Source organism: Ipomoea triloba, chromosome 1 (assembly GCF_003576645.1).
Source record: "Ipomoea triloba cultivar NCNSP0323 chromosome 1, ASM357664v1".
Lineage (NCBI taxonomy): Eukaryota > Viridiplantae > Streptophyta > Magnoliopsida > Solanales > Convolvulaceae > Ipomoea > Ipomoea triloba.
Genome location: NC_044916.1, coordinates 33,009,100 through 33,031,942, shown reverse-complemented (window position 1 = coordinate 33,031,942; position 22,843 = coordinate 33,009,100). Strand labels below are relative to the sequence as shown.

The following is a 22,843-nucleotide window of genomic DNA, read 5'->3' as shown; positions in this document are numbered from 1 at the left end:
TTTTTTTTTTTTTTTTTTTTTTTTTTTTTTTTTTTTTTTTTTTTTTTTTTTTTTTTTTTTTTTTTTTTTTTTTTTTTTTTTTTTTTTTTTTTTTTTTTTTTTTTTTTTTAATGAATTTCGTAAAGATAATGTTATTTGTTTTTGGTGTGTGCGTGAAGGTTTCAGGTTTGAGAGTATATTAGCTGTGTGAAATATGGGGGTTAACAACATGTTTGGCTTTTCAAGAAGGCGCATGAAGCTTGGGAGGTAATTTTATACTACTCCATGCCAGTATATGGATTATGATTGTGTGTGTACGCAAGTGACAAGTGTAAGGCTTAAAATAGTCATTCATATAATCAATATGAATTAACTATGTGCTTGTAAGGCACTATAGAGTTTTGTTCTTTCAGTATTTAAAAAAAAATGTGGGAGAGTTCATGTGGATTGATGAAAAATTATTGGAGTCTATGGTTTCAAGATTTGCAATTTGTTAAAACCGTGACAATTATTGGAGTTTATATTATGTATTTCTTTAATGTTTTGATCTTATTTTTTTTAGAACATAGTTTGGATTTGATGTGGATGACTTTAGATAGTCAACATTGCACTGGAATGAAATTTTGACCTGATAAACATATTTGGACTTTTCTGATCATCTAGTTTGATGCCCCAAAAGGAATTAGTAGAAGTCCAATTATCAGACTTTAGCATTTGAACCCTTTGAGCTCAAGTTTCAGAAAACATGCTCTTTGGGGCCAAACTCACTATATTTGTAGAATAATTATGCTGCAAAGATAGTAATTAGAACAAAGAAAAAGCAAGAAGACTAAAGAGTAAAGACTTTGTCTGACATTGATTGGCAGCTTCTGATACAGGATTTTGTGTAGTTGGTTTAAGATTTTCATGTATGGTGTAACAATTATTAGTCATTTATTTTTTTTAAAAAAACATACAGAGGATGATCTATTACATGCAGTAACTTTTGTGTGTTCTTTGGTGTCTCACATTGAAATCTTGTAAACTTAAGTGAACCCTTAACCTGATCGAGAGTGACAGCATGCTCAAATTTTACAAGCTAGCAACTTTTCTCTGAACCTGACTCCATATAATTTAGGAACAGCACTAGCTGGTTTGGCATGTCAACTCCGTCTGTTTACTTAAAAAAGATCTATTCACCAGTTCTTCATATATTTCTTGTTACTGATACTTTTACTTACTATTATTTTTAAAAATATTTTCTTAATATGTTATATCCTGCATCGAGTAGTTTAATTGACAGTACTTCAAATTTGCTGAATGGAATAAAGAAACTTAGAAATATGCTTTATAATTTATATTTTCTCATATCCCTCTATCTCCCACCAGATTAAAAGTTCAACTTTCAGACACTGCTCAGGGAACTAAAAGTCCAATCAGGCACCCAAAACGTTTTAGCAGTTCAACTGTAAGAAATATCCCTTCCTTTTACTTTGTATAACTCATGGAAAAGCAAACATGTAAATCAATCTCTTCACATATGACAGGGTGAAGCTGTTGGCAATAGCATAAACGATTCTGAAGAAAGCAGCTGCCAACATTCTACTGGTGCATCAGAGTTTAACAATTGTACTTCTGGAAGCTCTGAAAATTGGATGGTCCTTTCTATTGCTGGGGATAAACCTATACCTCGCTTCAATGTAGTTTGCATTAAGTATTTTTAGTTCAATTTTATGGATATTCTCATGTTCTATGCAAAGCAAAAGTCAAAGTTTTATTTTTCCTGAATAGCATTCTGCAGCTGTTGTTGGGAACAAGATGGTAGTAGTTGGAGGTGAGTCTGGGAGTGGACTATTAGAAGATGTGCAGGTAAATGATGACTAGCTTTTAGTGTTCATGTAAATCAGCATTTTCATTGTAATAGAATCATTTGTTGCATCTCTTTCCTGGTAAATCAGAAGAATTTAATTTATTGATTGATTTTCTTGGATTCATTTTCCAGGTTCTGAATTTTGAGAGATTTTCCTGGACTTCAGTATCATCAAAGCTTTACCTTTCACCAACCAGTCTCCCCTTAAAAATCCCAGCTTGCAAGGGCCATTCTCTGGTATATATCCATATCCATGCACATGCATAGATATGCATCTGTCCTTCTGTACTAAACTAAACAGAACTAATATCCTTTTATGAGCAATAAAATATACAAGAACAAATTGTGTAATTACCATCTTAACTCCTTTACATTATTTAGTTTCTTTATACAATATTCATGATTAAATGTCAACATGTCATTCTTATCATGCTTGTTGGAAAAATCAAACTCTCTCTACTGTCCCAGGTTTCTTGGGGGAAGAAAGTGCTTCTGGTTGGAGGGAAATCTGATCCTGGAAGTGATAAAGTTTCAGGTTTATATTCTCCTATGCCAGGTTTATAACTGTGCCCTGCCACAATCATATGTATCTGAATTTTTTGCTTTTGTAGTGTGGGCGTTTGACACTGAAACAGAATGCTGGTCTCTCATGGAAGCTAAGGGTGATGTCCCGGTAATTTTCCTTTTTCTTTAGAAAATTTTAGAAAGGAAGTTTGTTATGCTTAACAGGCTCTTTTTCTTCTACAATGGAGCTCTGGGACTTCATTTAACTCATCTTATTGTTGTTTATCTACATTTGTGATTATTTCCTTCTTTTGTCCATTTCATAATGATTCATTTCCTACTTCTGTATCTTTGTGCATGTGCTTTATTTTGCAACCTTTGGTTTTTGCTTCGGACATGTTCGTATTTGTAACCAGTAGGCAAAAAGATAGATTTAGGAATTTGGATGTTTTTTCCATCATGTAACCATATCTGCATTATTCTTCCATTTAAAGCAACTCCTCCTTTATGTTTTCTTTCAGCACCAAATTGACTGTGGGTTTCATTGTATCAGTCTCTATCCCATGCTTCATTATTTCCTAAAGTCATTAGACTTATTTCAACTTGTACAATTGGCAGGTTGCTCGCAGTGGTCATACAGTGGTTAGAGCAAGTTCGGTTCTGATATTGTTTGGGGGTGAAGATAGTAAGAAGAGGAAACTGAACGATCTACATATGTTTGATCTAAAATCTTTAACATGGCTACCACTCCATTGCACGTGAGTTGCCACAAGTGAACTTTATTTACTTTCTCAATACTGATGTATGATGGCTCATGCCTCTTGTGTGATACCTGGGGCACCTGGACAGTTTTAGTTCTTATTTATTTATTTTTATTTTTGATTGTTTGGTGCATCCTTACAGGGGTCCAGGTCCATCAGCAAGATCTAATCACATTGCTACTCTTTATGATGATAAACTACTCTTGATTTTCGGTGGAACATCAAAATCCAGAACACTGAATGACTTGCACTCACTTGATTTTGAGACGGTTGGTAGATCTTGTTTCTAAGTGACCTTTTGCAGACTCCATGAGTGTTCAATACCCAACAATTTAGTAGGATGCCCTAATACTGGTTTTCTTTCTATAGATGGTGTGGTCAAGGATTAAAATACGTGGGTTTCATCCCTCACCTAGAGCTGGTTGTTGTGGAGTTCTCTGTGGAACTAAATGGTATATTGCAGGAGGTGGTAGCAGAAAAAAGCGTATGTATCACTTGCAAAGAATTGTGTCACTATCAACTGCCTTAAGCTTATGGATGTAGGCATGTAGCAATCCTACAGTAATTGCAAGTTGAAACTATTTAATCTCAAATTTTACTTGCATCCTTTCAGGACATTCTGAGACTTTGATATTTGATGTTCTAAAACTTGAATGGTCTGTTACTGTTGTATCACCTTCATCTTCTATCATTACTAATAAGGTATGTTGGTCTTTTGTATTCATTACTGTATAATCATATGGTGGGCAGTCTAAGATCCTGAATGGATGCTTGTTTGAATTATACAGGGATTCAGCCTAGTACTGGTACAGCACAAGGAAAGGGATTTCCTTGTAGCCTTTGGTGGTTCTAGGAAGGATCCTTCAAATCAGGTGAAACATAATTTTAGTTTTTCTCTCCCCAAGTAACAGTATGCTTATGAGAATGGGATGGCCCTGTGCTCACTCCTTTTGACCTTTGTTTTAAAGGTTGAAGTGCTCATGATTGAAAAGAATGATTCTTCATCGGGTCGGAGATCAACCTTGAGTAAAGGAGCTGGAAATTTGCTATCTGGAAACCGTCTTTCATCCATTGTGTCAGCTGCTCAGCCATGTAATGTTGCTAAAAACAATATTGATTCAGTTTCAAAACAGAAGTTGTCATCTGCAGTTGAACATGGCTCTGGTAGAAAGTCATTGTCTGAGTCTTTACTTAGTGATCCAAATTCTGTTACCGGTAATGTCTCACTTCGCAAGCAGTTTTACAATGAGGAAGAAACCAGCTTGAAGATGCCAAAGAGCTCAGACGATGAAAGTTCTTCACAGGTAAAAAGCAGCAATGACTAAGTTTATGGTTGCTTTGAACTTCTGTTTCCATTATTTCTTAAAGTAGAGATGCATGTTATTGAGTACTTGTAAAGAAATTGCAGTTTTTGTGATATGGTTATAAAAATTACTTAAGAAATTAATGTGAATTTCAATTAGCGGTGGCAAATGGGTGAGGCTGCTTGGATTTTTTTTTTTTAAACACATGTATTGGTGTGCTCTTATCAGTAAGATCTGTGTTACAGGTAATGGAGCGTGGAACGAGACAACTTGATTCTGGACTTGAACATATTGACAGCAAAACCATTCCTGAAGAAATTTGCACAATACCTGAATCTGGAAACATGGCAACTCACAAAAAGCAAGGGAGCGGAAACTTTCCACTAGATAGTGATGATTTCGTCTTTCAAGAGAGCGATTGCAAATTTGGAATATCAGCTCCGATAGGTCTCTATCAATCCTATGAAGCAAAACTTACTGCTCTGCTGAGGAAGAATGGACTACTTGAAGGACAGTTGGCAGCAGCATTGGCAAGTCGTGAAGCTGCAGATAAGAGTCTGTCTTCTGCTCTTAAGAGTAAGCAGGATACAGAGAAAAAGCTGGCAGATGCTTTGAAGGAGATAGACTTGGTTAAAGAGAAGCTAGCTAGTGTAGAATTGGCACAGGAAGAGGCTAACAGCTTATCCAATATTGTCCACTCTGATAATGTTCGGCTGGAGCATGATGTGGCATTTCTCAAGGCAGTTTTAGATGATACACAAAAGGTAACACGTAAATCTCTTTAGCAGCACTCGCTGTACTTTTGAAATCCCTTTAGCACTTTAGCTGCTTCCTGACTTCTAGAAACTATAAATATATTGACTGATTATAATTTGTAGGAGCTGCATTCGACTAGGGGACTTCTTGGCGGAGAAAGGGCCAGAGCTTTCCAACTACAGGTATAAATAACAAGCCAAAAATCGAAACCTCTACTGGTTTCATTTCTCTCAATAAACTATCTCGTTTCATACCATGACTTCCTAAATTGCCTCGATTGGTCAAGTTTCAAAACCATCCAAGTCAGGTCTCTTAGTCAGTTTCTTTGTGTTATATTCTAGTTTATAACATATGCATGACTACTTAAACACGACGAATGCTATAAATGATAGGTTAAGATACAACACATTACTGCAACTACTGATCAACTATAAATGTTATGCATCAAGATGGTTAGACTAGGACCCTGATTTTCATCCATGATCATTCTATGGTTGTTTTTCTATGCTTGTTGATGGTGTGTTTGAGGACTGGCATGATCTTATTAGCGTGAAACTTCATTGTTGCTCTGTATTGAATGCAGGTTGAAGTTTTCCATCTAAAACAAAGATTGCAGTCCCTGGAGAATCGAGCTCCAACGCCCCGGAAACCTTTCCACGTCTAGTATATTAAGCCTACTTGTATTTTGTATATTACTGTATGTTATGTATAATGGTTTCAGATATCTATCCCATTTGTAATTGAATGATATTTTTATAGCATCATGCGATTGTCGGTTGCAAATCGTCTCATCACTGCCAGTTTTATCTTAAATCTCTTCTCACCAAAGGCATCTTGGCTGGCCCTCCAAATCTTTTGCTCTTCATTACGAAAATCAACTTCCTTTAATTTCAACAGAAAAACTCAAGTAATTATTGGCTAATATCAACAAATCTCAATTACATGATAAATGATGGCGAAAACACAGCAATGAGAGTGATTACAACTATCTCACTATGATTGTTTCAAAGACATTGCCATCTTGTCAAGATATTAAGGTTCTTTTGGAAACTTATAGACAAGGGGAATCTGTTGGTGTTGGTGTTGGTGTTGGTGTTTGTGGGCATTGGTTGTGCATAGCTGACCAGTTCAAACTAAGAAGGTCAATAGACTTCTTTTCTTGAGAATCAAGGGTTGCCCTTCTTTAATCTTAACTATGAATATCATTTATAATATAATGTGTTAAAAAGGTTTAATACTATGCTTTTCGTTGTGATGCCATGTGTCTCAATTATGCCATATAGGCATAACGTCACTATTAGTTAAAAGTCTTAATGGAACTTGTATTTACATTAAAGTATTATGTATTTTTTGTTTTACTATCGTGAATTTTTCACGTGACATTATTTTCATTCACGTCATATTATGATAGTGTGTTTTTGAATGTGATATATGTAATTGAGTAGTTACAAAATACAGGCTTGGTGCAAGTTGGCACCATCCACTACAGAAAGGCTCAGCCCTCAGCAAATAGGAATTGGGTTGAGGACCACCTGCAAAGCCAAAGAGAATGCAAGTGCATATAAGCAATTGCAGGCTTTGACACAAGGCACATGATTGGTAAAATCCAATGAATATGGCCAGGAATTCAGAAAACTCCCCCACAAAACAAACACAACCCCACTAAGAAGAGCTATAAATTAAAATTATTTAGATAAAAATATATTATTAGTAAATTTTTTGGGTGGCGAGGAAAATTCGCAATCACCACCCGAGGGTATGCATTGGGTAAATATTGTCTTGTGACCCTAGCTGAAAAATGACCACAATGAGATAAACTAGTCTTAAATGTCCATAGTCCATCGGTTCTAACCAAGAAAGTAAAAAAACCACCAACAATTCAACCAACTTGGTTGGAGTTGCCCTTTATTATTATAGGGAAGCATTCTCCCAAATTGCCCGAAAATGAAACTCATTCTCACGTGTACTTTATCACTTATCAACAAAGGGAGTGATGTTACATTCTCTCCTAAATCTACTCGTTACAGACCCAAAACATTAAAGCCGGCTTTGCACTGGGTACAAAGAGACACAATGCTGAAGGGTATATGCCCTGTTTGGTAAATGGTTGTTACCTGATTAGGTTAGAGGATATAATTAGTTGATATCATTAGCTGTTTGGTAAATGATTGTTAGCATTTTGGAGTTACAAAAAGCTAATTAATCAAACACTTATATTGATGTTTTAACCAAGTCAAACAGCTAATAGTGGTCAAATAAGACAAAATTAACAGATAAGCTAGCTATTTTACCAAACATGGCGGGAGCATCTCCCACATACATATATAGACAGAAGCAATGAGCAATGTGAATGGCACAGTGAATGCTGATGATAATCTGGTATAAAGTGGGACAGGTGAAGCAGATACATACAAGAAATGCTCACCAACTCTTTCACTGACATGCGCCTTTGCAATTTTCACATCTAAACAAAACATCAACAGTGCATTTCCACCAATTCCATACCTTTTTGCACTGTCTACCCCCAAACACAATCAAATTCAACAAAACACAGCAAGACAACATGGGCAAGGAATAATTTCACACCCCTAATCTTCCCTCATGTAATGGCAATACTCATTAGCCATTACAGTTCTGAAGTATATTCTGTGGGATATAGCAGCTCTTGATGCAGGTAAATTTCAAGAACTGAGGAATGAGATGTGTTAGGGTTTATAAGGTTATGAGTTAAACTAGCTAATTAATTGGATTTGGTCTTTTAAGCCCGGACTTTGGTTCAATGTTAGATTCTAACAAGATGAATGGTTGAGATTTAACCAGACAGTAAAAAATTCCAGGTCTGATGTGCTCAGCTGTCATGGGGCTCACACAAGGGGGGAGTCTCAATCAAAGGAAAAGAAATGGTAAACCCCATTGTTTTCTTTCCAGGTCATATGACAAAAAAGCAGGCAAAAGGGCAGATACAGTCAATACAAAGAAAAGACCAAGAAATGATAGACTGATAACCCACTTACTTTTTTCCTTTTGATCTCTCTTAATAATTATGTCTGTCCAGTAAAAGTCTGCTTTCCCAGTGTCTACATCCTAGTAAAAATCAAAACTTTTACAACAGTTGATATAGATGTTTGATTTTCCCCCACCCCCACCCCCACCCCTCCCTTCATAAAGTTTTTAGTCTTTCCTGTACTTAAGAAATAGGCCTCAGTTGGTTTGATCGATCACCCTAAAGCTTTGCTTCAACAGCAGTGCCAGAGTTTGAATCCCATTAAGAATCTCGGGTCATTGAGAGATCTTGACCAATCAGAAAATAAGGGTTCTGGACCTAATGTATCAAAGAAAAAAAATACTAGTTCCCCATTGTGCTTTTTAGAATTTCTGAATTAGCCAACCCCCTATAAAAGTTCTCTAACCACATTGATTACAGTGAAAAGGAGCAAATTTTGATGCTGATATGGTCAGCAGGGAGTAGAATCATGAATAATCATCACTAACTTTATAATAATTGTGTTTCTTGACAGTCATAATTTTTCACCTGATAGATACTCTTGCTATGTAGCATGAACAATAATCCTCAGTGCCCATGTTTGTTCTTTGCTGTTTTTTCTTCAATCTTAACTGCCTGCCTGAATCTAGGAACATGAACTACTTATATTTGTGTATATACACACAGTCTGGTATGTATGTATATATGTTTTTGGGGGCTGAAAAACAGGTGTTTATGACATTAGATTAAGGGTGTTTTTTTTTTCCACTTGTCTGTCTGTCCTTAAGAAAGATCCTTCAAGAATTTGGATTTATCAATGTTTGTGAAAAGGCAGGGAGGGATGAGTTGTCATATGGAAGAGTTTTGGCAGCATTGCATATTAACCCTAGTTTTCTGTTCCCCAAGCAGATGCTTGAGATCACTCAGCTTCCAATGAAACAATATTACATCACAGCCAGCCATATTGTACCTGGGAATCTTCTTCAATCCAACATTGTTTTCCTGTCCCAAACAAAGCATATGAAGAAGCATGTAAGCCTTCTATGGGGAAAAAGTTAATGTGGGCAATCTCTTTATTCTCCAAAGATCAATGCTTCTAAGGTCAGTTGATTGTGGGAGAGATGATTTCCAGTACAGCAAGTTCATTTGCAGCCATTGCAGGGGGAATTGGAGGGGCATTGGTGCTAATGGGGGTCATAATCTTGGTCTGTTTTTGTATGTTTCACTATAAGAGGTATTCCAATAGGAATTCAGACACAGCTTCCTCAGATCCATCTGCAGCAGGTATACCATAATCCTGTTTTTTTTTTTTTTTTTTTTTTGGTTTCTTCTAATTTGAGCATTATAGTGGAACAGAAAACAGGAGGGCCTGTCTCGTCCCTAGCGTTGGCTCGGGGGGGCGTTCCTGAGGGGGCGAGGGTGTTCAGAATGCAGGAGCTGGAGCAAGCCACCAAGAATTTTGATCAGAGTAATCTCATTGGCTGTGGGAGCTTTGGTCTGGTGTTTAAAGGATTCCTCTTTGATGGAACCATTGTGGCCATCAAAACTCGTTCGGCTGCTCCTAGGCAACAATTCAGTGAAGAGGTATATATATATAAACTATAAAGATTAATTAAAGTAGCAAAACTCACATTTCTGAGATGATCAAATGCCTGCAGGCCTAACATCTTAGTATTTGATCAAGAATTGGATAAATGTGACGTGGTTTTATCTGACTTTGATGATGTCTAGGTGGCTCGTTTGTCAATGACACAACACCGCAACCTAGTCAATCTCCTAGGCTACTGTCAGGAGGGTGGATACCAAATTCTGGTTCTTGAATACTTGCCAAATGGAACAATGTGTAATCACTTGTATGGTAGGGCTCATTACTGGCAATTGTATTGTATAATTCGCGTGTTGTTATCTCAGATTGATGATTGAATTTGGCAGGGATGGGAAGGGATTCCTCAACAAAGGTGGAATTCAAGCAAAGGCTCTCCATTGCTTCTGGGACTGCTAAAGGCATGAATGAATGATGTTATGATGTAACATAACAAGTGAGTTTTTACCAAGAATCAAGAAACATAGGACTTATGTTTCTGGTGTTGTTTAATATTGCCACAGGTTTGTGTCATTTGCATGGGCAGTGCCCCCCAGTTGTTCATGGGAACTTCAAGACAGGCAATGTGTTGGTTGATGAGAACTTCATTGCTAAAGTTGCAGATGCAGGGATTTCAAGGCTGCTTAAAGAGATCAACCATGATGCTGCAGGCCCTTCTCACTCGATCCAAGAGTCTCCCTTCATTGACCCCGAGTAAACAACACTACCTATTTCCAATGTTGTAGAAGGTGCTAGGCGCTGTTCAGGCGCCCAGGGGCACTTAGCGCCTAGGCAGCCGAGTAATAATAATAAGAAAAACACAGCAATGTACACATCACACACACAAAAAAAAACACTCGACCAAGTTAGGCACCAAGTTGGCTGACTCGGGTGCCAAGATTGGCCAAGTTGGCCGACTCAGGTGCCGAGTTTGCCGCCTAGTCAACCAGCTGACAAATATCCGCATAAGAGTAAAATACCCTTAGCCTAGGGGGGCCTAGCACCTAATTGGCACTTAGGAAACCGCCTAGGTCGATTTTTACAGCACTGCCTATTTCATTTCAATTTCAACACACACATATATATATATACACACACATCAAGTAATGACTAATTGTTAAGATCAAACAATTAACGCTAGGCCAAAAGCTACAGTGGATGCTAGACTTGGCCTTTCAGAGTTTTAGGCCTCTGCCCAACCGTCTCTTAGCCACATGGTGCTAGACTTGGCCATTTAGGCCTCCGCCCAACACTAATCTTGATGTGAACATGAACGTGGTAGCAGGGTGAACCAAAGTGGTGTAGTCTCTGAGGCAAGCGACATTTATGGCTTCGGGGTGTTCCTGTGGGAGCTGATAACAGGAAGAGAGGCTGCACATATAAGCGGTTTGGGATCAAACCAAACCATGCATCAATGGGTATATATGCAAAAACACTCTCACTCACTCTCTCCATAACCAGTGCTTAAACTCTAAAGCTTAATTATCAGTGTTTTGATGATTGCAAATTAAAGGTGGAAGCACATTTAAGTTCAGATGATTTAGTGGACCATAGGCTGATGGGGAAATACAGTGCAGAGGGAATGAGAGACTTGATAAGGGTGGCAATGAGATGCACAAGTTTTCCTGGGAAAGAAAGGCCCAACATGGACATGGTAGCACTTGAAGCTGAGAGAATTCTGGAGAAAGAGATCATGGGCTCTACTGCCATGGGAGAAGCTTCTGCAACTCTCACTCTGGGAAGTCAGCTATTCACCAACTAATATTTGGAAGCAGTGTTTGATGTAATTAATAGCAATATTTGTTGTTTACAATTCATGTATGAATAGTGTATATGTGTTATCTATTCTGGTTTACAATTCAACCAGGGTATTAGTAATTGTATGTGTCCGACGGTGAATACTTTGGGTTATCTCTAAAAAAAATTGTGAAATGGAGAGATCTGTCAACTTTTTGTAAACTTCGAAAACTTTTAAAATTCGATAAAGTCTGCAATCATAATTTTTTTTATCGAAATTGTGAAATTTTAAAACGTTGAGAGATTGCAACCAATCCATGCAATCTGTCCTAGAAATGACATCCCTAACTAAGATGTGAACTACCATATTAAGAGATCAGTTAGCATAAAATTTTTTCCCTAATTCTAATAGGCTTTTGAGTTTGTCATTTAAAAAGGTGAATTTGAGAATATTATGAAAAGGTTGATCATGACACTTGAACCATGAATGATTTAACAATCACTATTTTATTGGTATTTTGGTTTTATATTTTAAGTAGGTATGTAGTAAATAAACTATATGTAATGTGAAATAAGGGGCCCTTTGGAATCTCCATCAGTTTCAAATCTTGAATATTTTATTGTGCATGTGTGAAGTATTCATAGATTTTCTAGAAGAGGTGTCTCCAGACATGAAACCCAGTTTAGTATTCTATTCAAAACTTGTGGGGTTTATTCAAATAATTAATTTTTAATTTAATTAAAAAGAGTTTGACCATTTTGATTAGATTAATATTGTCATCCCATATTGTTCTCAAGACCAGTCACGCATGTGATTAAAGTTTGATTAATCAAAGGGGAAAAGAGCTAAAAAGGTGTGTGTTGGAAGTTGAAATTTTATACTGTTGTCCCCACCACCAAGCTTGGTTTATTATTAGAATATTAAGTTTGATCCATGTTGCTTTCCATGTGTAATGTGTTCATCAAGCTTTTGTTTGTGCACTTCTTTATTAATGTCTTTTGTGGTCACTTTTGGACATCTGCATGCCATAATATATATATATATATATATACACTGGTTCAAGTGCAGACAGTGCGGTGCGGTCAAATTCACTATTAGGTATGCATAAATGCACCACACATTATTAAAAAATGCACAACAATTAAATGCACCGATACACCACAAAATGATCACACCAAATAGATGCATGACACTTAATGGTGCATTTCCAAACACTTTATGGTGCAACTATGCTACAGCCAAAAGTAAAGAAAACCCTAAAGCAACATGTTCTAACTAAACAATGAGTGGTAAATAAGGTGAGATGGATGAAATCAAAATGCATTTTGCATACAAAACTAAGGTTTTCCCATAAGATGTGTGTATATAGTGATAAAATTTATCAAGTCAAAGCAAATTATATATCACAACACAAGTATAGATCTTGTCCAATAAAGAAGGCAGCATTACATTGCCTTGCTTGTAGTTCTCAGAATCATTCTGTTTTGTTTTTTTTTGCACAACAAAGCCCCAGACAAAAAAGGTGGAAGAACAAGGAGAACTTGAAACTCACTCAGTCAAATTGGAAGCCCCGCCAAGATGGATTAAAACGGAGGCATGAATCGTGAATCTTGAGTTGAGACTTGAGACGTGGTTTTCGTTCCAAAAAGAAGACTACAACATAAATAAACAAGAAGCTCCAAAAATTGAGCATGGGTGCAAATTCTCCTAGTTCAGAAGGCGGGTTTGTTTCTTGTTATTCGGAAGCTAGCTACAGGAGGTCTATACTGAGGGTTGTGGGATCCTTGAAGAATGGATTTTACTTATTCAAAATGGAAAACGGGGTTGCCATGTAATGAGGTTCTATGAACATAGAGATGAACAGAGCTACGGGGTGTGTGCTACGTCTGAGGGATGAAAACTGTGGAAGACCAAGACAAGGTTCCTAAAGGTAGACTAGCACCAAAAATATAATGCTACTCCATGGTCGTTGAGCGATGAAAAAACATGACCACTGAATCTTTTTAGCTTGATGTGGAAACCTCACCTCCATGACCCGTACTACTGCCCCCACTCGATGAAAAACTCTGTCCAGGCTGCTGAGTACCAGAATGGGTGGGACCAGTCTTCGAATATGTCCGGGTGTTGGATCCAGAAATAAGGTCAGGCCTCAAACCCGAGGATGGCAGAGCCAAATTACCCATGGCAGATCCAACAGGGTAGGGAGCAGTAGGTATATCAGCAAGTGAAGATGCGGATGGGCTATAACTGAGTGTTCCCATTGGATGGTCAAACTTGCACGAAGGTCCAAAATTGCAGACACCATTTACTGAATAGTGAGAGCAAATTGGTGCACCCTGAAAGCAATCAAGAAGTACAAGCAATTAAATCATCGAGCATATTCAACAAGCAAGCAAGAGAAGACGTTGTAAGATTATTAGGATTTTCTATAATAGCAAGAGAATGTCATTTAACCAATGTTAGACCAAGTATACGACTGGTGTTCAAGTCACAAATATAAAAGTCTATAAAAATGACAGGAGCACAAAGTAAACACATGACATAAAGGTAATTGTGTAACCTATGTTACATGGTATGGAAGTGTTTCTTTCGCCTTCTTCACATTGCACCCATTGCCTGATTTAATGTTTAAGCTCAAATACCAACCAAATGAAAACTAGTTGAATAATAATTAAAATTTCAACATGATATGCAGACTTTGGCAGAGGCAAATATATTACTTGAGGGCAAGCAAAAGCCCCCCTCAACTTTCAAAAACCATATTTGATACCCCCAAAATTTTCATAACAATAAGATTTTATGTTTCTTTACCTTCTCAAATTTACAAAGTGTGGAGCAACTTAATAAATTAAATACATAGATTACTAAAATAACCTGTAAATAAGGAATAAAAAAATAGGTCAAATATTCTTAGCATTGAAATTTAGAAAGAGAACGTGTATGAAACACATAAAATAATAAATTTTAAATGGGAAGAAAATTTATGAGTAAAAGATAAAGAAAGAATTATACAAACATGAAAGAGGCTAAGGATACTTTTTGCAGTGAAGATGGTTAAAATTCCAATTGCACATATAAAAATGCTCTTACCACTCTGCACATAGTTAGGCACTTAGACTAAGCCTTACCGGGCGTAGTGGAAGACCCATTGGGCCAAGAAAAAAATTTGTTTTTGGTCCACTCCAATCTGGAGGATGATGGTATCTGCATGAAGACCCAAATTTACAATCCCCCGTTTTCATGTAATGTTGGCATTCAGGTTCACCAGGTCTTTGGGGAAATGCATGCTCTTTCTGGCTACCTGCTGAAGGAGCGACAGAAGATGTAACAGATACATATGTTCCTGAATAGGCTGGCGCTGAAGAAGATAATTGTGTAAAGCCGTAAACTGATCCAGCCCCAGAAGTGGTTTGAGTATTAGGAGAGGCAACTGGACTAAGGGGTGCCTGTAGGAAAAATTCAATTACAACAGAAAGATTATAGATCCTTTCAACCAAATTCTAAACTAACAGTAACATAGTAAAATTTCAAAATATCTACCGGGTAAGGAGTCCAGCCCCCTGGAACTGGAACCAGTCCAGGGGGAAGCAGCATAGGACTATAAGTTCCAGGGATGTATGAACCTGGAAACAGAACTGGCCTGGGGACTGACCAGTTTCCAGGCATTATCCCATACTGTTGAGATGATTGAACAGGAGACTGCATAATAGGATAAATAGCAGGTGGAGGAACAGCTGTTGGTGCAGGCAAAGGTCCAGGTCCAGGCCCAGGACTTGGTGCTGGAACTTGTATGCCAGCTGGCTGTGGATGATGGAATTTACAGGTCATCCCAAATTTGCACTGCCCTGTTTTTACATAGTATGAACATTCCTTTTCACCCTGTTAAAAAAAAATTATGAGCCAAACGGAGAAGCAGTTCAAAAGTAGCACCAGAACATCAATCACATTTACAACAAAATGAAAGGTTTGAAAAATAGAAAACACAAAAATGCGAACCGGTCGTAATGGGCATCCATAAATATTCAGAGCTACTGGAGCAGGAGATCCACCTCCCTGTCTTGGATGGTGATACTTGCAAGAAGCACCAAATTTACACATTCCCGTCCTCATATAGTACTACAAGTTAAGAACAGAGAAAACCATAAACCAGCCAGAAATGGTATAATTGGCTTTCCTATCATATATATATATATATATATATATATATACATATATATATAGTACCTCCCCCATAACAAGAAACTGTTGAATGGGAAATCTGTGTTTTACAGAATCGATACTTGACAGATACCATACAAAAGTCATGTGAATATAGAAAAACTGAACAAGTTCTGTTAAGGCAATATAAGACCTTATGATTTGAGAACAGATACAATAAGATGAACAAACTTGGACCAACCAGGTTAGAATTCCTATATCAACTTGCAAGATGATATAGAGTTTCTATATCAACAACACAGCAGAAACTAGGAAATGCCGCATTCATCAAGAACAACATCTTCACATTCTATAAAGAAACTCATCTCAAGTATTTAAGGAAATAGAAACTCATCCCAATCATTTAAGGAAAGAAATTAAACCTGCTTATTATCAATAGTAGAACATATCATACAGAAATAACAAAAGAAAAATGTACCAATAAGAGTGACACCAATTACTTACCATTCCCATCCAAGAATCAACCAAAAGGATGAATCTTTGGTACTCATTAAACAATTGTTGACTAAAAATCATAGTATATCCTACCAGGTGTAGTTCCCATTGCCCATTTTATAAAAGGAAGCATCATTCACATTTAAGAGATGTATTCAGACTCAAAAGAAATTCAATCAAAATACCCAAAATGAAGGGAAAATATATAGCAGACACTAACACTTCTAGTCTTCCGGATGGAAAATAAGAAGAGAAACCACAATGTTTCAGAAAAATAGATACTTGCATCTTTCCTTGTTAAGCATTCAAAAGTACCATAAAAATACATTTTGAACGGCACCATCAATATAAGGTCAGATGCTAAGCTTCCATTGACAGAGCATATCTCCAAAGGATGGATAAAAACTAATTCATGACAACCAGAGCAGAAGTTCAAATATGACAAAATCAAAATCACTTGAAAACTAACAGAGTTCATTCTCAACAGCATCATCAACAGAAGTACTAAAGAAGAATAAGATGTCATTTAAAGATCATGTTTCCAAATGAGGGAAAAAGACAAATTCATTATAACAGGATTAACAGCCAAAGCTGAAGTCTTTTAGAACCTGACAAGAAGCAACCAAAAACATTATAACAGAACAATGTCCAGAAACTATATATCCTCATTGTTAGTAATTCAGCAAACGGCCAGAATTCTACAACCAATAGCAAGCAGGTATTTAAGGAAATTTACCTGGCAAACTGGTTGACCCACTCTTTCTGGGTACTCTCCCCCACTAGACCTTATAGCTCCCACAGTCTGAAACAGTTAAACAATAAAATTCAGTCAATGCATGTCAAAATTTCCAAATTTTACTCACAATTGAAGAAGATCTTCCCATCAATAGACTCGATCCTTACGCTAATTATCATCAAATCTACGCAGTAAAAACACAATCTGCGCAGAATTGCGGTTTGGAAAACAATGATCACGCCAAATTCCAAACAAAATAACCTTTATAAATTGAAAGTTTTGTTCGGAAAAATAAAGAAATTGAGCGAGAAGTTTTACCAAACTACGGTCTCGGGGATGGTTGAACCGACAGCGATCGCCATAGCCACAGAAACCTGTCCTCAAGTAATAAATACAATCGGCCTCGTTGGGCCGTTCCGGGTAGGATTCGGACCCACCGCCGAGTGTCAACTGCCACATAGGCTCTGCATTCACAGTTAAACCACTAAATTCCGATCCACATTACCGCAAAATCCGGGAAATTCGACACGAAATTCAAATGCAACTGACCTTCGAGCCCCGTCTCGCCGCCCGGCGCCATCCACTCCGCCACCGGATCCACCGATGTCCCCTCCATTGCTTGGGTCCCACTAGACCTCTCCATTCTCCTACCACTCCTCCCTCTCTCTCTCTCTCTCTCTCTCTCTATAAATATATATATATATACCAACACCTATGCACAATACAGAACGAAAGAGAGAAAGAGAGAGAGAGAGAGCGAAGGAGAGATGTATATATGTACGGATTATATATCTTGTATACGTATCTACAGACAGTGTGCGTGCGAGACAGAGAGAGAGAGTGTGTGTGTGTTTTTGTAGAGAGCTATGAAAAATATTTTGGTTTGATCAGTTTAGTTTTTGGGAGTTTTAGAGAGAGAAAGTGAGTTCCGGGTGGAGACGAAAGAGGGGTGGGTGGGTGGGTTGAAGCTCTCTACCCTCTCTAGTGATCTAGTCTAGTGCTCCTCTGCATTTCTCTTTTTTCTTTTTTTCCTATTTCTCTCTCTCTCTCTCTCTCTCTCTCCCTCTCTCTCTCTCTCTCTCTCTCTCTCCCTCTTTCTCTCTCTATATCTCACACACACTGTGTGACTGTATTTGTGTTTTTTTATTTTCCTTTGGGCTCTTTTGTGTGCGTGTGAATTCTCTCCCACTTTTTCTCCTCTTTGGCGTTTGCCTTTTTCATTTATGATATGATTATGCATTCTTTATTGGATTAATCACCTATTTGGTCCCTCAATTATTCGCGAACTGTCAATGTTGTCCCTTAATCTCGTAATCATCGATTTAACCCCTGGAATAAAATGAGATGCGTCAACTTAACCCTTCCGGCCGATTTCCGTCTAATTGCCGGTGAGGAGCTTGATTTAGGAAGGGTAAACTGGACATTTCATATGTTAAATCCCAATTCTCCCTATTATTACGTATATCCTTGCCCTCTTCATTCCACTCAGCGCAAGAACCCTAGAGCAGCTCCAAGCGAAGAAAGAAAAACCGAAGAAAGAAAAACGAAAATGTCTTCCAACAATACATCTTCAGCGGAATTCATGGGTGATGTGCGATGTAGGTGCGGATATTTGGCTCCATTAAAGATGTCATGGAGTTATCCTAACCCAGGGAAGAGATATAGGGCATGTCCAAGATACGGGGTAAGTGTAAATTTCTAGGGAAGTATTAGGGTATTTATTTGTTGTTTTGTAATTCGAATTTGTGAATGGTGAATGGTCAGGGAAACGAGAGCTGCCGGTATTTTGAATGGATGGATTACGATGTATCCGAACGCGTAGCAAAGGTGATTAGAGGGTTGTTGAAGATGGCAAATAACTATGAAAAGGAGATTGAGAAGCTGAATTTGACAGTTGAGAAAAAAGATCTTGAAATTCATAAGAAGAGTTGGGAGTCGAAGATGAATTTTTTTTTTGGATTTGGATTTGGAATTGTAATTGCAATGTTTGTTATAAGTGTTTGTATGAGAACTGGTTCATCAACTGTACGGATATTGCAGCTAAAGTAGAGTAGTGTTTATGAGAAATGTATCAGTGTATGTAGTGTTTCAATTGTTTAATGTACTAATTTTTTTTGTTGAATGAGAAGCTTGGTTGCACACATTTATGGTTACAATTGGCTGCAGTGAGAAGACAATTGTGTAATGTACTGAACATTTATCTCTTTTATAGTTGGTTGCACACATTTCTGGTCAAATGAATGGCTATTTACACACACTAGGATAGTCTGCTAAATACCAAAATGTCAAATGAATACCAAAATGGAAATAGAAGCTTTCATTAAATACCAAAATGGTTACAGAAGTCTGGTAATTGTCAGAATGCCAAAATGGTCACATTTACAGAATTGCCTAACTTGTGACCAAGAGTTTACCAAAACATTGTCAAAGCATTGTCATCCAAAACATTTGCACACATTACTTATGCTTCAGACTAAGTAACCAGTACACTGCACATAACAGACTACTTCATCACTTCCTTATCAAATATGCTTCAGAATATGAGTATCTTATGCCTCCAACTGTTATATATTTCTTCGTCGTAGATGTTGGTTCATTAGCAGCAATAAAATCTGAAACAGTTCGGATTGCATTGGCTCCACCAGTGCTTTGAGATGGTTATGATGACATTTCTTCCTGAAAAAAAGTACAGATTAGCTAAAAGAATCAAAACTTGAAGGATTGAAGTCAAAGTGCACTTACCATTTCATTTAACACAAAGTCAGGAACTTGTGTCTCAACTACTACATCTTCAAATTGCCCTACAACTTCATTGTTTTCTTCTACCTGATCAGAGACTGGTTGTTGTGGCACATGGGAATGTGGTTGTTGAACCTACAAAGCAGATTAGATAAGATTCAATATATAATCACAGTATGTTTAATAAAGTTACATGCCACATAGTTTTTTGTTTACCTCTTGTCCTTTTCCCTTGCAAGTTGTTCTATTATGACCTTTCATGCCACAGAGTCTACATTTTTTTTTTCACCTTTCTTTCCAAGCTTTGTCTGATCAGGTTTTTCAACAATTGGATCAACTTTTCTCTTTTTTTTTTGGCCTCCCAGGTTGTGCCTTATACTTTGGTGGCAATGGAGAGGGCAACTCTGTTTTGTGCCATAACTCTTCAGCTCTAATAGGCAAGATTGCAGGGCCATAAGCTCTCAAATACTGCTCCACAGAATAACACTGATGAACATAAAGCTCTGGAAGATCACCCTTTTTCCTTATAGCTGCAATGGCATGTGAACAAGGGATGCCAGTGAGGTCCCATCTCCTGCAACTACACTCCCTCTTACTTAAATCTACCTTGAAAGGCTTGAAGTTGTCATCATCTACTTGATAAATATCATCAACAGCTTTGTAAGCAGTGAATCTAGCACACTTATCTTTGCCTTCCTCAATCAATTTCAGAATTCTTGGACACACCATGGATGAATAATTCCTCATTTTGTCCCTATTCTTTTGCATCCTAGTCATCAGATATATTCTTATCTTCTCACACATGGTTTGAACTGGCTTATCCCTGAAATTTAATATGCAACTATTCCAAGATTCACACAAGTTATTGAGAAGCAAATCACTCTTTGGGAATGTGCTGAAAAAGGCTCTAGAGTAATGTTTTGGATCCCTTGCACTTAACCATTCAAAAGCTTTAACATTCAAGGTCTTTAGCTCCCCCATTCTAGCATGATATTCTGCCTCTGTATTAGCCTTACAAACTACCCAGAATTGCATTTTTAGTGCATGGCTTGTAAAACCATCCTTAAGGAAATTGGCATGCATATGCCTTGCACAGAACCTATGTTCCAAACCTGGAAACAACTCCTCAACAGCTTGAAGTAAACCCTTTTGTTTATCAGATATTATTGTCCAAGCACTAGGGTTGTTTGACAAATTTAAGTCATCATCCAAAAGTTTTAAAAACCAACACCATGAATCTTTCAACTCACCCTCTACAATAGCAAAGGCCACTGGAAATATGCTATTATCACCATCTAAACCTATAACACTTAGTAGTTGCCCTCCCTTTTGAGAACCTTTCAGGTGGCAGCCATCTAGACCAATGATGGGTCTACATCCACTAATAAATCCTTCCTTGCATGCTGCAAAGCAAATGTAAAGCCTTACAAACCTAGGCCTTCCATTGACAATGAACTCACTGTCTAACTTCATCTTGACAGTGGTACCTGGATTACTCCTCATCAACTCCTCACAGTAGTCATTCAACAACTTGAACTGTTCTGAATCTTGACCATCTATTTACTTCATGGCTTTCTTTTTTGCCAAATAGGCTTGATTTCTAGTTAGCTGACAGTTAAATTTTGCCTTCACATGTTCCTGGAATGGTCCTCTACCCCAATCTGTATTTACTCTAAAATCATCCTTAAAGAATTTAGCCAGAAATCCAGAAGTGACAACCTTGTTTTCATCTTGGTTTCCACATGAGTGAACTTGGTTGTATGTCTTGATAGTAAAAGGACAGTTTGGATTGCTTTTGGAACCAAAGATACTCCATTTGCAAGTGTTATTGTGTCTACACACAGCCCTTACTCTCCTGGCCTCATTTTTCTTAAACTTGACATCCTTGTGTCTCAAGGCTTCATGATATTCAACTGCCCACTTGAATTCCCTAGCTGAATTAAAAACCATTCCAGTAACAAATTTAAACCCTTCTTTTTTCAAATTCCTCTCCTTAAACACATTCACAGGCCCACTAACTCCTTCATCTGAATCTGAATCACACAAGCTTCTCAACACTTGTTCAGAAAGATTGCATTCAACCTCTGGAAATTCCTCATTCTGTTTCCCTAAACCATCTAACCCCTGACCATGTGAACTAGTTGCAGTGTCCCTTACATCAACTCCTTCAACCTCAACAAATTCCTCACCAACACTGCCACTGATATCATCTTCACTTTCAACTTCATCATACATTAGGGTATCATCTCCTAGTTCCCTATCAATTTCTACCTCATAGTCCCATTGATCATCATAATGGTGTTCTACATAAATGTCCAATTCTTTGTTCTTTGGAATGTCAGTTATCAGCCCTAGAATATCAGCATCACTACTTAGTTTCATCACTTTAGGTTTCCTTGTGTTCCCATACTTATACCAAAACTAGACTTTTTTGTCACAAAACCTAAGTTGTTTGACCATCCTCCTCAAATCTAAAATGCTGCCTTCATCACAATTAAAATGGTCAAAATACTCCACTATACCATTTTTTATAACTAAGCCTAGGTCTCATTACCAAATCCCCACCAATATGCATTTTTATGGTAAACACTGAGTCTTCCTCACCAACATCTAGACAAAGAAAAATATACTATTCAAAATACACTTAAAAACAATACATTCACAGACATAAAAGCAAAAAAACACAACCACATGGACCCCACCCCCAACTACATTAACTTGCTGGAAATATACTATTCAACATCATTAACTTGCTGGAAAACAACAAACAACAAGCAAACATTAAGCATATGGTCCCCACCTTTCAAATATGTATACTTAGACAAATTCAGAATTTGGACCCCACCCCCAACTACATTCAGAATAGGATATGTATTCCTAAAGCATGCATTTCGACATCACTGGTCCCCCACACAAATACTGAACACTAGTGGACCTACTGAATTCATAAAAAGCACAACAAACATCCTTAAAAGCAGTAAATCACCCACACACCAAAAAGCTTAACGAATCAGAAAAGCAAAGGTAAAGCAGCAAAAATCCCTAATACATAGCTACGCAAACTTACAACTTGGCGTCCCAGCACACCCATTAATCCTCCGGCTGGTCATGGTGTTGATCCTAAGTCTTCAATGCCTTGGATTGTTCGTCGATTTAGGATTTGCTAAGCTAGGGATTTTACTCTTCTCCGTCGAACTCCTTCGTCAATGGTAAAGTCGACTCGGATTGTTCGTCGATTTAGGATTTGCTAAGCTAGGGA

The 22,843-nt window shown here is 37.5% G+C and overlaps 4 protein-coding genes across 7 annotated transcripts in view; 2 read left to right on the top strand and 2 right to left on the bottom strand.

The window, feature by feature from the left end:
* Nucleotides 1–5,936, top strand: part of LOC116001613 (acyl-CoA-binding domain-containing protein 6) — a 7,665-nt gene extending 1,729 nt beyond the window's left edge. Inside the window, exons 2-17 of the mRNA XM_031241505.1 lie at nt 159–246; nt 1,348–1,426; nt 1,506–1,658; nt 1,750–1,827; nt 1,961–2,065; nt 2,297–2,363; nt 2,440–2,501; nt 2,951–3,090; nt 3,236–3,362; nt 3,463–3,577; nt 3,707–3,795; nt 3,882–3,965; nt 4,062–4,397; nt 4,643–5,161; nt 5,276–5,335; nt 5,737–5,936. Of these exons, the coding sequence (XP_031097365.1) occupies nt 194–246; nt 1,348–1,426; nt 1,506–1,658; nt 1,750–1,827; nt 1,961–2,065; nt 2,297–2,363; nt 2,440–2,501; nt 2,951–3,090; nt 3,236–3,362; nt 3,463–3,577; nt 3,707–3,795; nt 3,882–3,965; nt 4,062–4,397; nt 4,643–5,161; nt 5,276–5,335; nt 5,737–5,817 (2,148 nt within the window). The 5' untranslated portion in view covers nt 159–193 and the 3' untranslated portion in view covers nt 5,818–5,936. The remainder of the gene's footprint in view (nt 1–158; nt 247–1,347; nt 1,427–1,505; nt 1,659–1,749; nt 1,828–1,960; nt 2,066–2,296; nt 2,364–2,439; nt 2,502–2,950; nt 3,091–3,235; nt 3,363–3,462; nt 3,578–3,706; nt 3,796–3,881; nt 3,966–4,061; nt 4,398–4,642; nt 5,162–5,275; nt 5,336–5,736) is intronic.
* Nucleotides 5,937–8,573: 2,637 nt separating this feature from the next.
* On the top strand, nt 8,574–11,677 carry LOC116020764 (proline-rich receptor-like protein kinase PERK3). 4 transcript variants are annotated; one of them, XM_031261297.1, is made up of 8 exons: nt 8,574–8,827; nt 9,046–9,420; nt 9,485–9,720; nt 9,868–9,994; nt 10,069–10,140; nt 10,243–10,432; nt 11,001–11,136; nt 11,232–11,677. In XM_031261297.1, exons 2-8 carry the CDS (start codon nt 9,258–9,260, stop codon nt 11,478–11,480), a joined length of 1,173 nt encoding a protein of 390 aa, XP_031117157.1. In that variant the 5' UTR covers nt 8,574–8,827; nt 9,046–9,257; the 3' UTR covers nt 11,481–11,677. The 4 variants fall into 4 exon arrangements, with proteins under 4 accessions (XP_031117157.1, XP_031117163.1, XP_031117150.1 ...); XM_031261303.1 differs by lacking the exon at nt 8,574–8,827 and having other exon boundaries at nt 8,844–9,420; nt 11,004–11,136; XM_031261290.1 differs by lacking the exon at nt 8,574–8,827 and having other exon boundaries at nt 8,844–9,420.
* Nucleotides 11,678–12,764: 1,087 nt separating this feature from the next.
* On the bottom strand, nt 12,765–17,919 carry LOC116030289 (zinc finger CCCH domain-containing protein 34-like). The gene is made up of 7 exons (XM_031272503.1): nt 17,395–17,919; nt 17,164–17,309; nt 16,846–16,911; nt 15,453–15,572; nt 14,997–15,335; nt 14,585–14,902; nt 12,765–13,792 (listed from the first exon to the last, which is right to left on the bottom strand). Exons 1-7 carry the CDS (start codon nt 17,486–17,488, stop codon nt 13,460–13,462), a joined length of 1,416 nt encoding a protein of 471 aa, XP_031128363.1. The 5' UTR covers nt 17,489–17,919; the 3' UTR covers nt 12,765–13,459.
* Nucleotides 17,920–19,503: 1,584 nt separating this feature from the next.
* LOC116012700 lies at nt 19,504–21,087 on the bottom strand. The gene is made up of 3 exons (XM_031252345.1): nt 19,957–21,087; nt 19,588–19,719; nt 19,504–19,521 (listed from the first exon to the last, which is right to left on the bottom strand). The coding sequence occupies exons 1-3, from the start codon at nt 21,085–21,087 to the stop codon at nt 19,504–19,506; spliced, it is 1,281 nt and encodes a 426-aa protein (XP_031108205.1).
* Nucleotides 21,088–22,843: the final 1,756 nt, after the last annotated feature.

Excerpts from the sequence above, each read along its gene's own strand:
- LOC116012700 (XM_031252345.1), bottom strand. The coding sequence starts at position 21,087 with ATGAGGAGTAATCCAGGTACCACTGTCAAGATGAAGTTAGACAGTGAG. Across the intron at positions 19,720-19,956 it reads CATTGCCACCAAAGTATAAG|GTTCAACAACCACATTCCCA; the intron begins GCACAACCTGGG and ends TCTGCTTTGTAG.
- LOC116020764 (XM_031261297.1), top strand. The coding sequence starts at position 9,258 with ATGATTTCCAGTACAGCAAGTTCATTTGCAGCCATTGCAGGGGGAATT. Across the intron at positions 9,995-10,068 it reads AATGTGTAATCACTTGTATG|GGATGGGAAGGGATTCCTCA; the intron begins GTAGGGCTCATT and ends TGAATTTGGCAG. Across the intron at positions 10,433-11,000 it reads TCTCCCTTCATTGACCCCGA|CAGGGTGAACCAAAGTGGTG; the intron begins GTAAACAACACT and ends TGAACGTGGTAG.
- LOC116030289 (XM_031272503.1), bottom strand. The coding sequence starts at position 17,488 with ATGGAGAGGTCTAGTGGGACCCAAGCAATGGAGGGGACATCGGTGGAT. Across the intron at positions 15,573-16,845 it reads TGGGTCAACCAGTTTGCCAG|TACTATATGAGGACGGGAAT; the intron begins GTAAATTTCCTT and ends CTTAACTTGTAG. Across the intron at positions 14,903-14,996 it reads GGGGCTGGACTCCTTACCCG|GCACCCCTTAGTCCAGTTGC; the intron begins GTAGATATTTTG and ends TTTTTCCTACAG.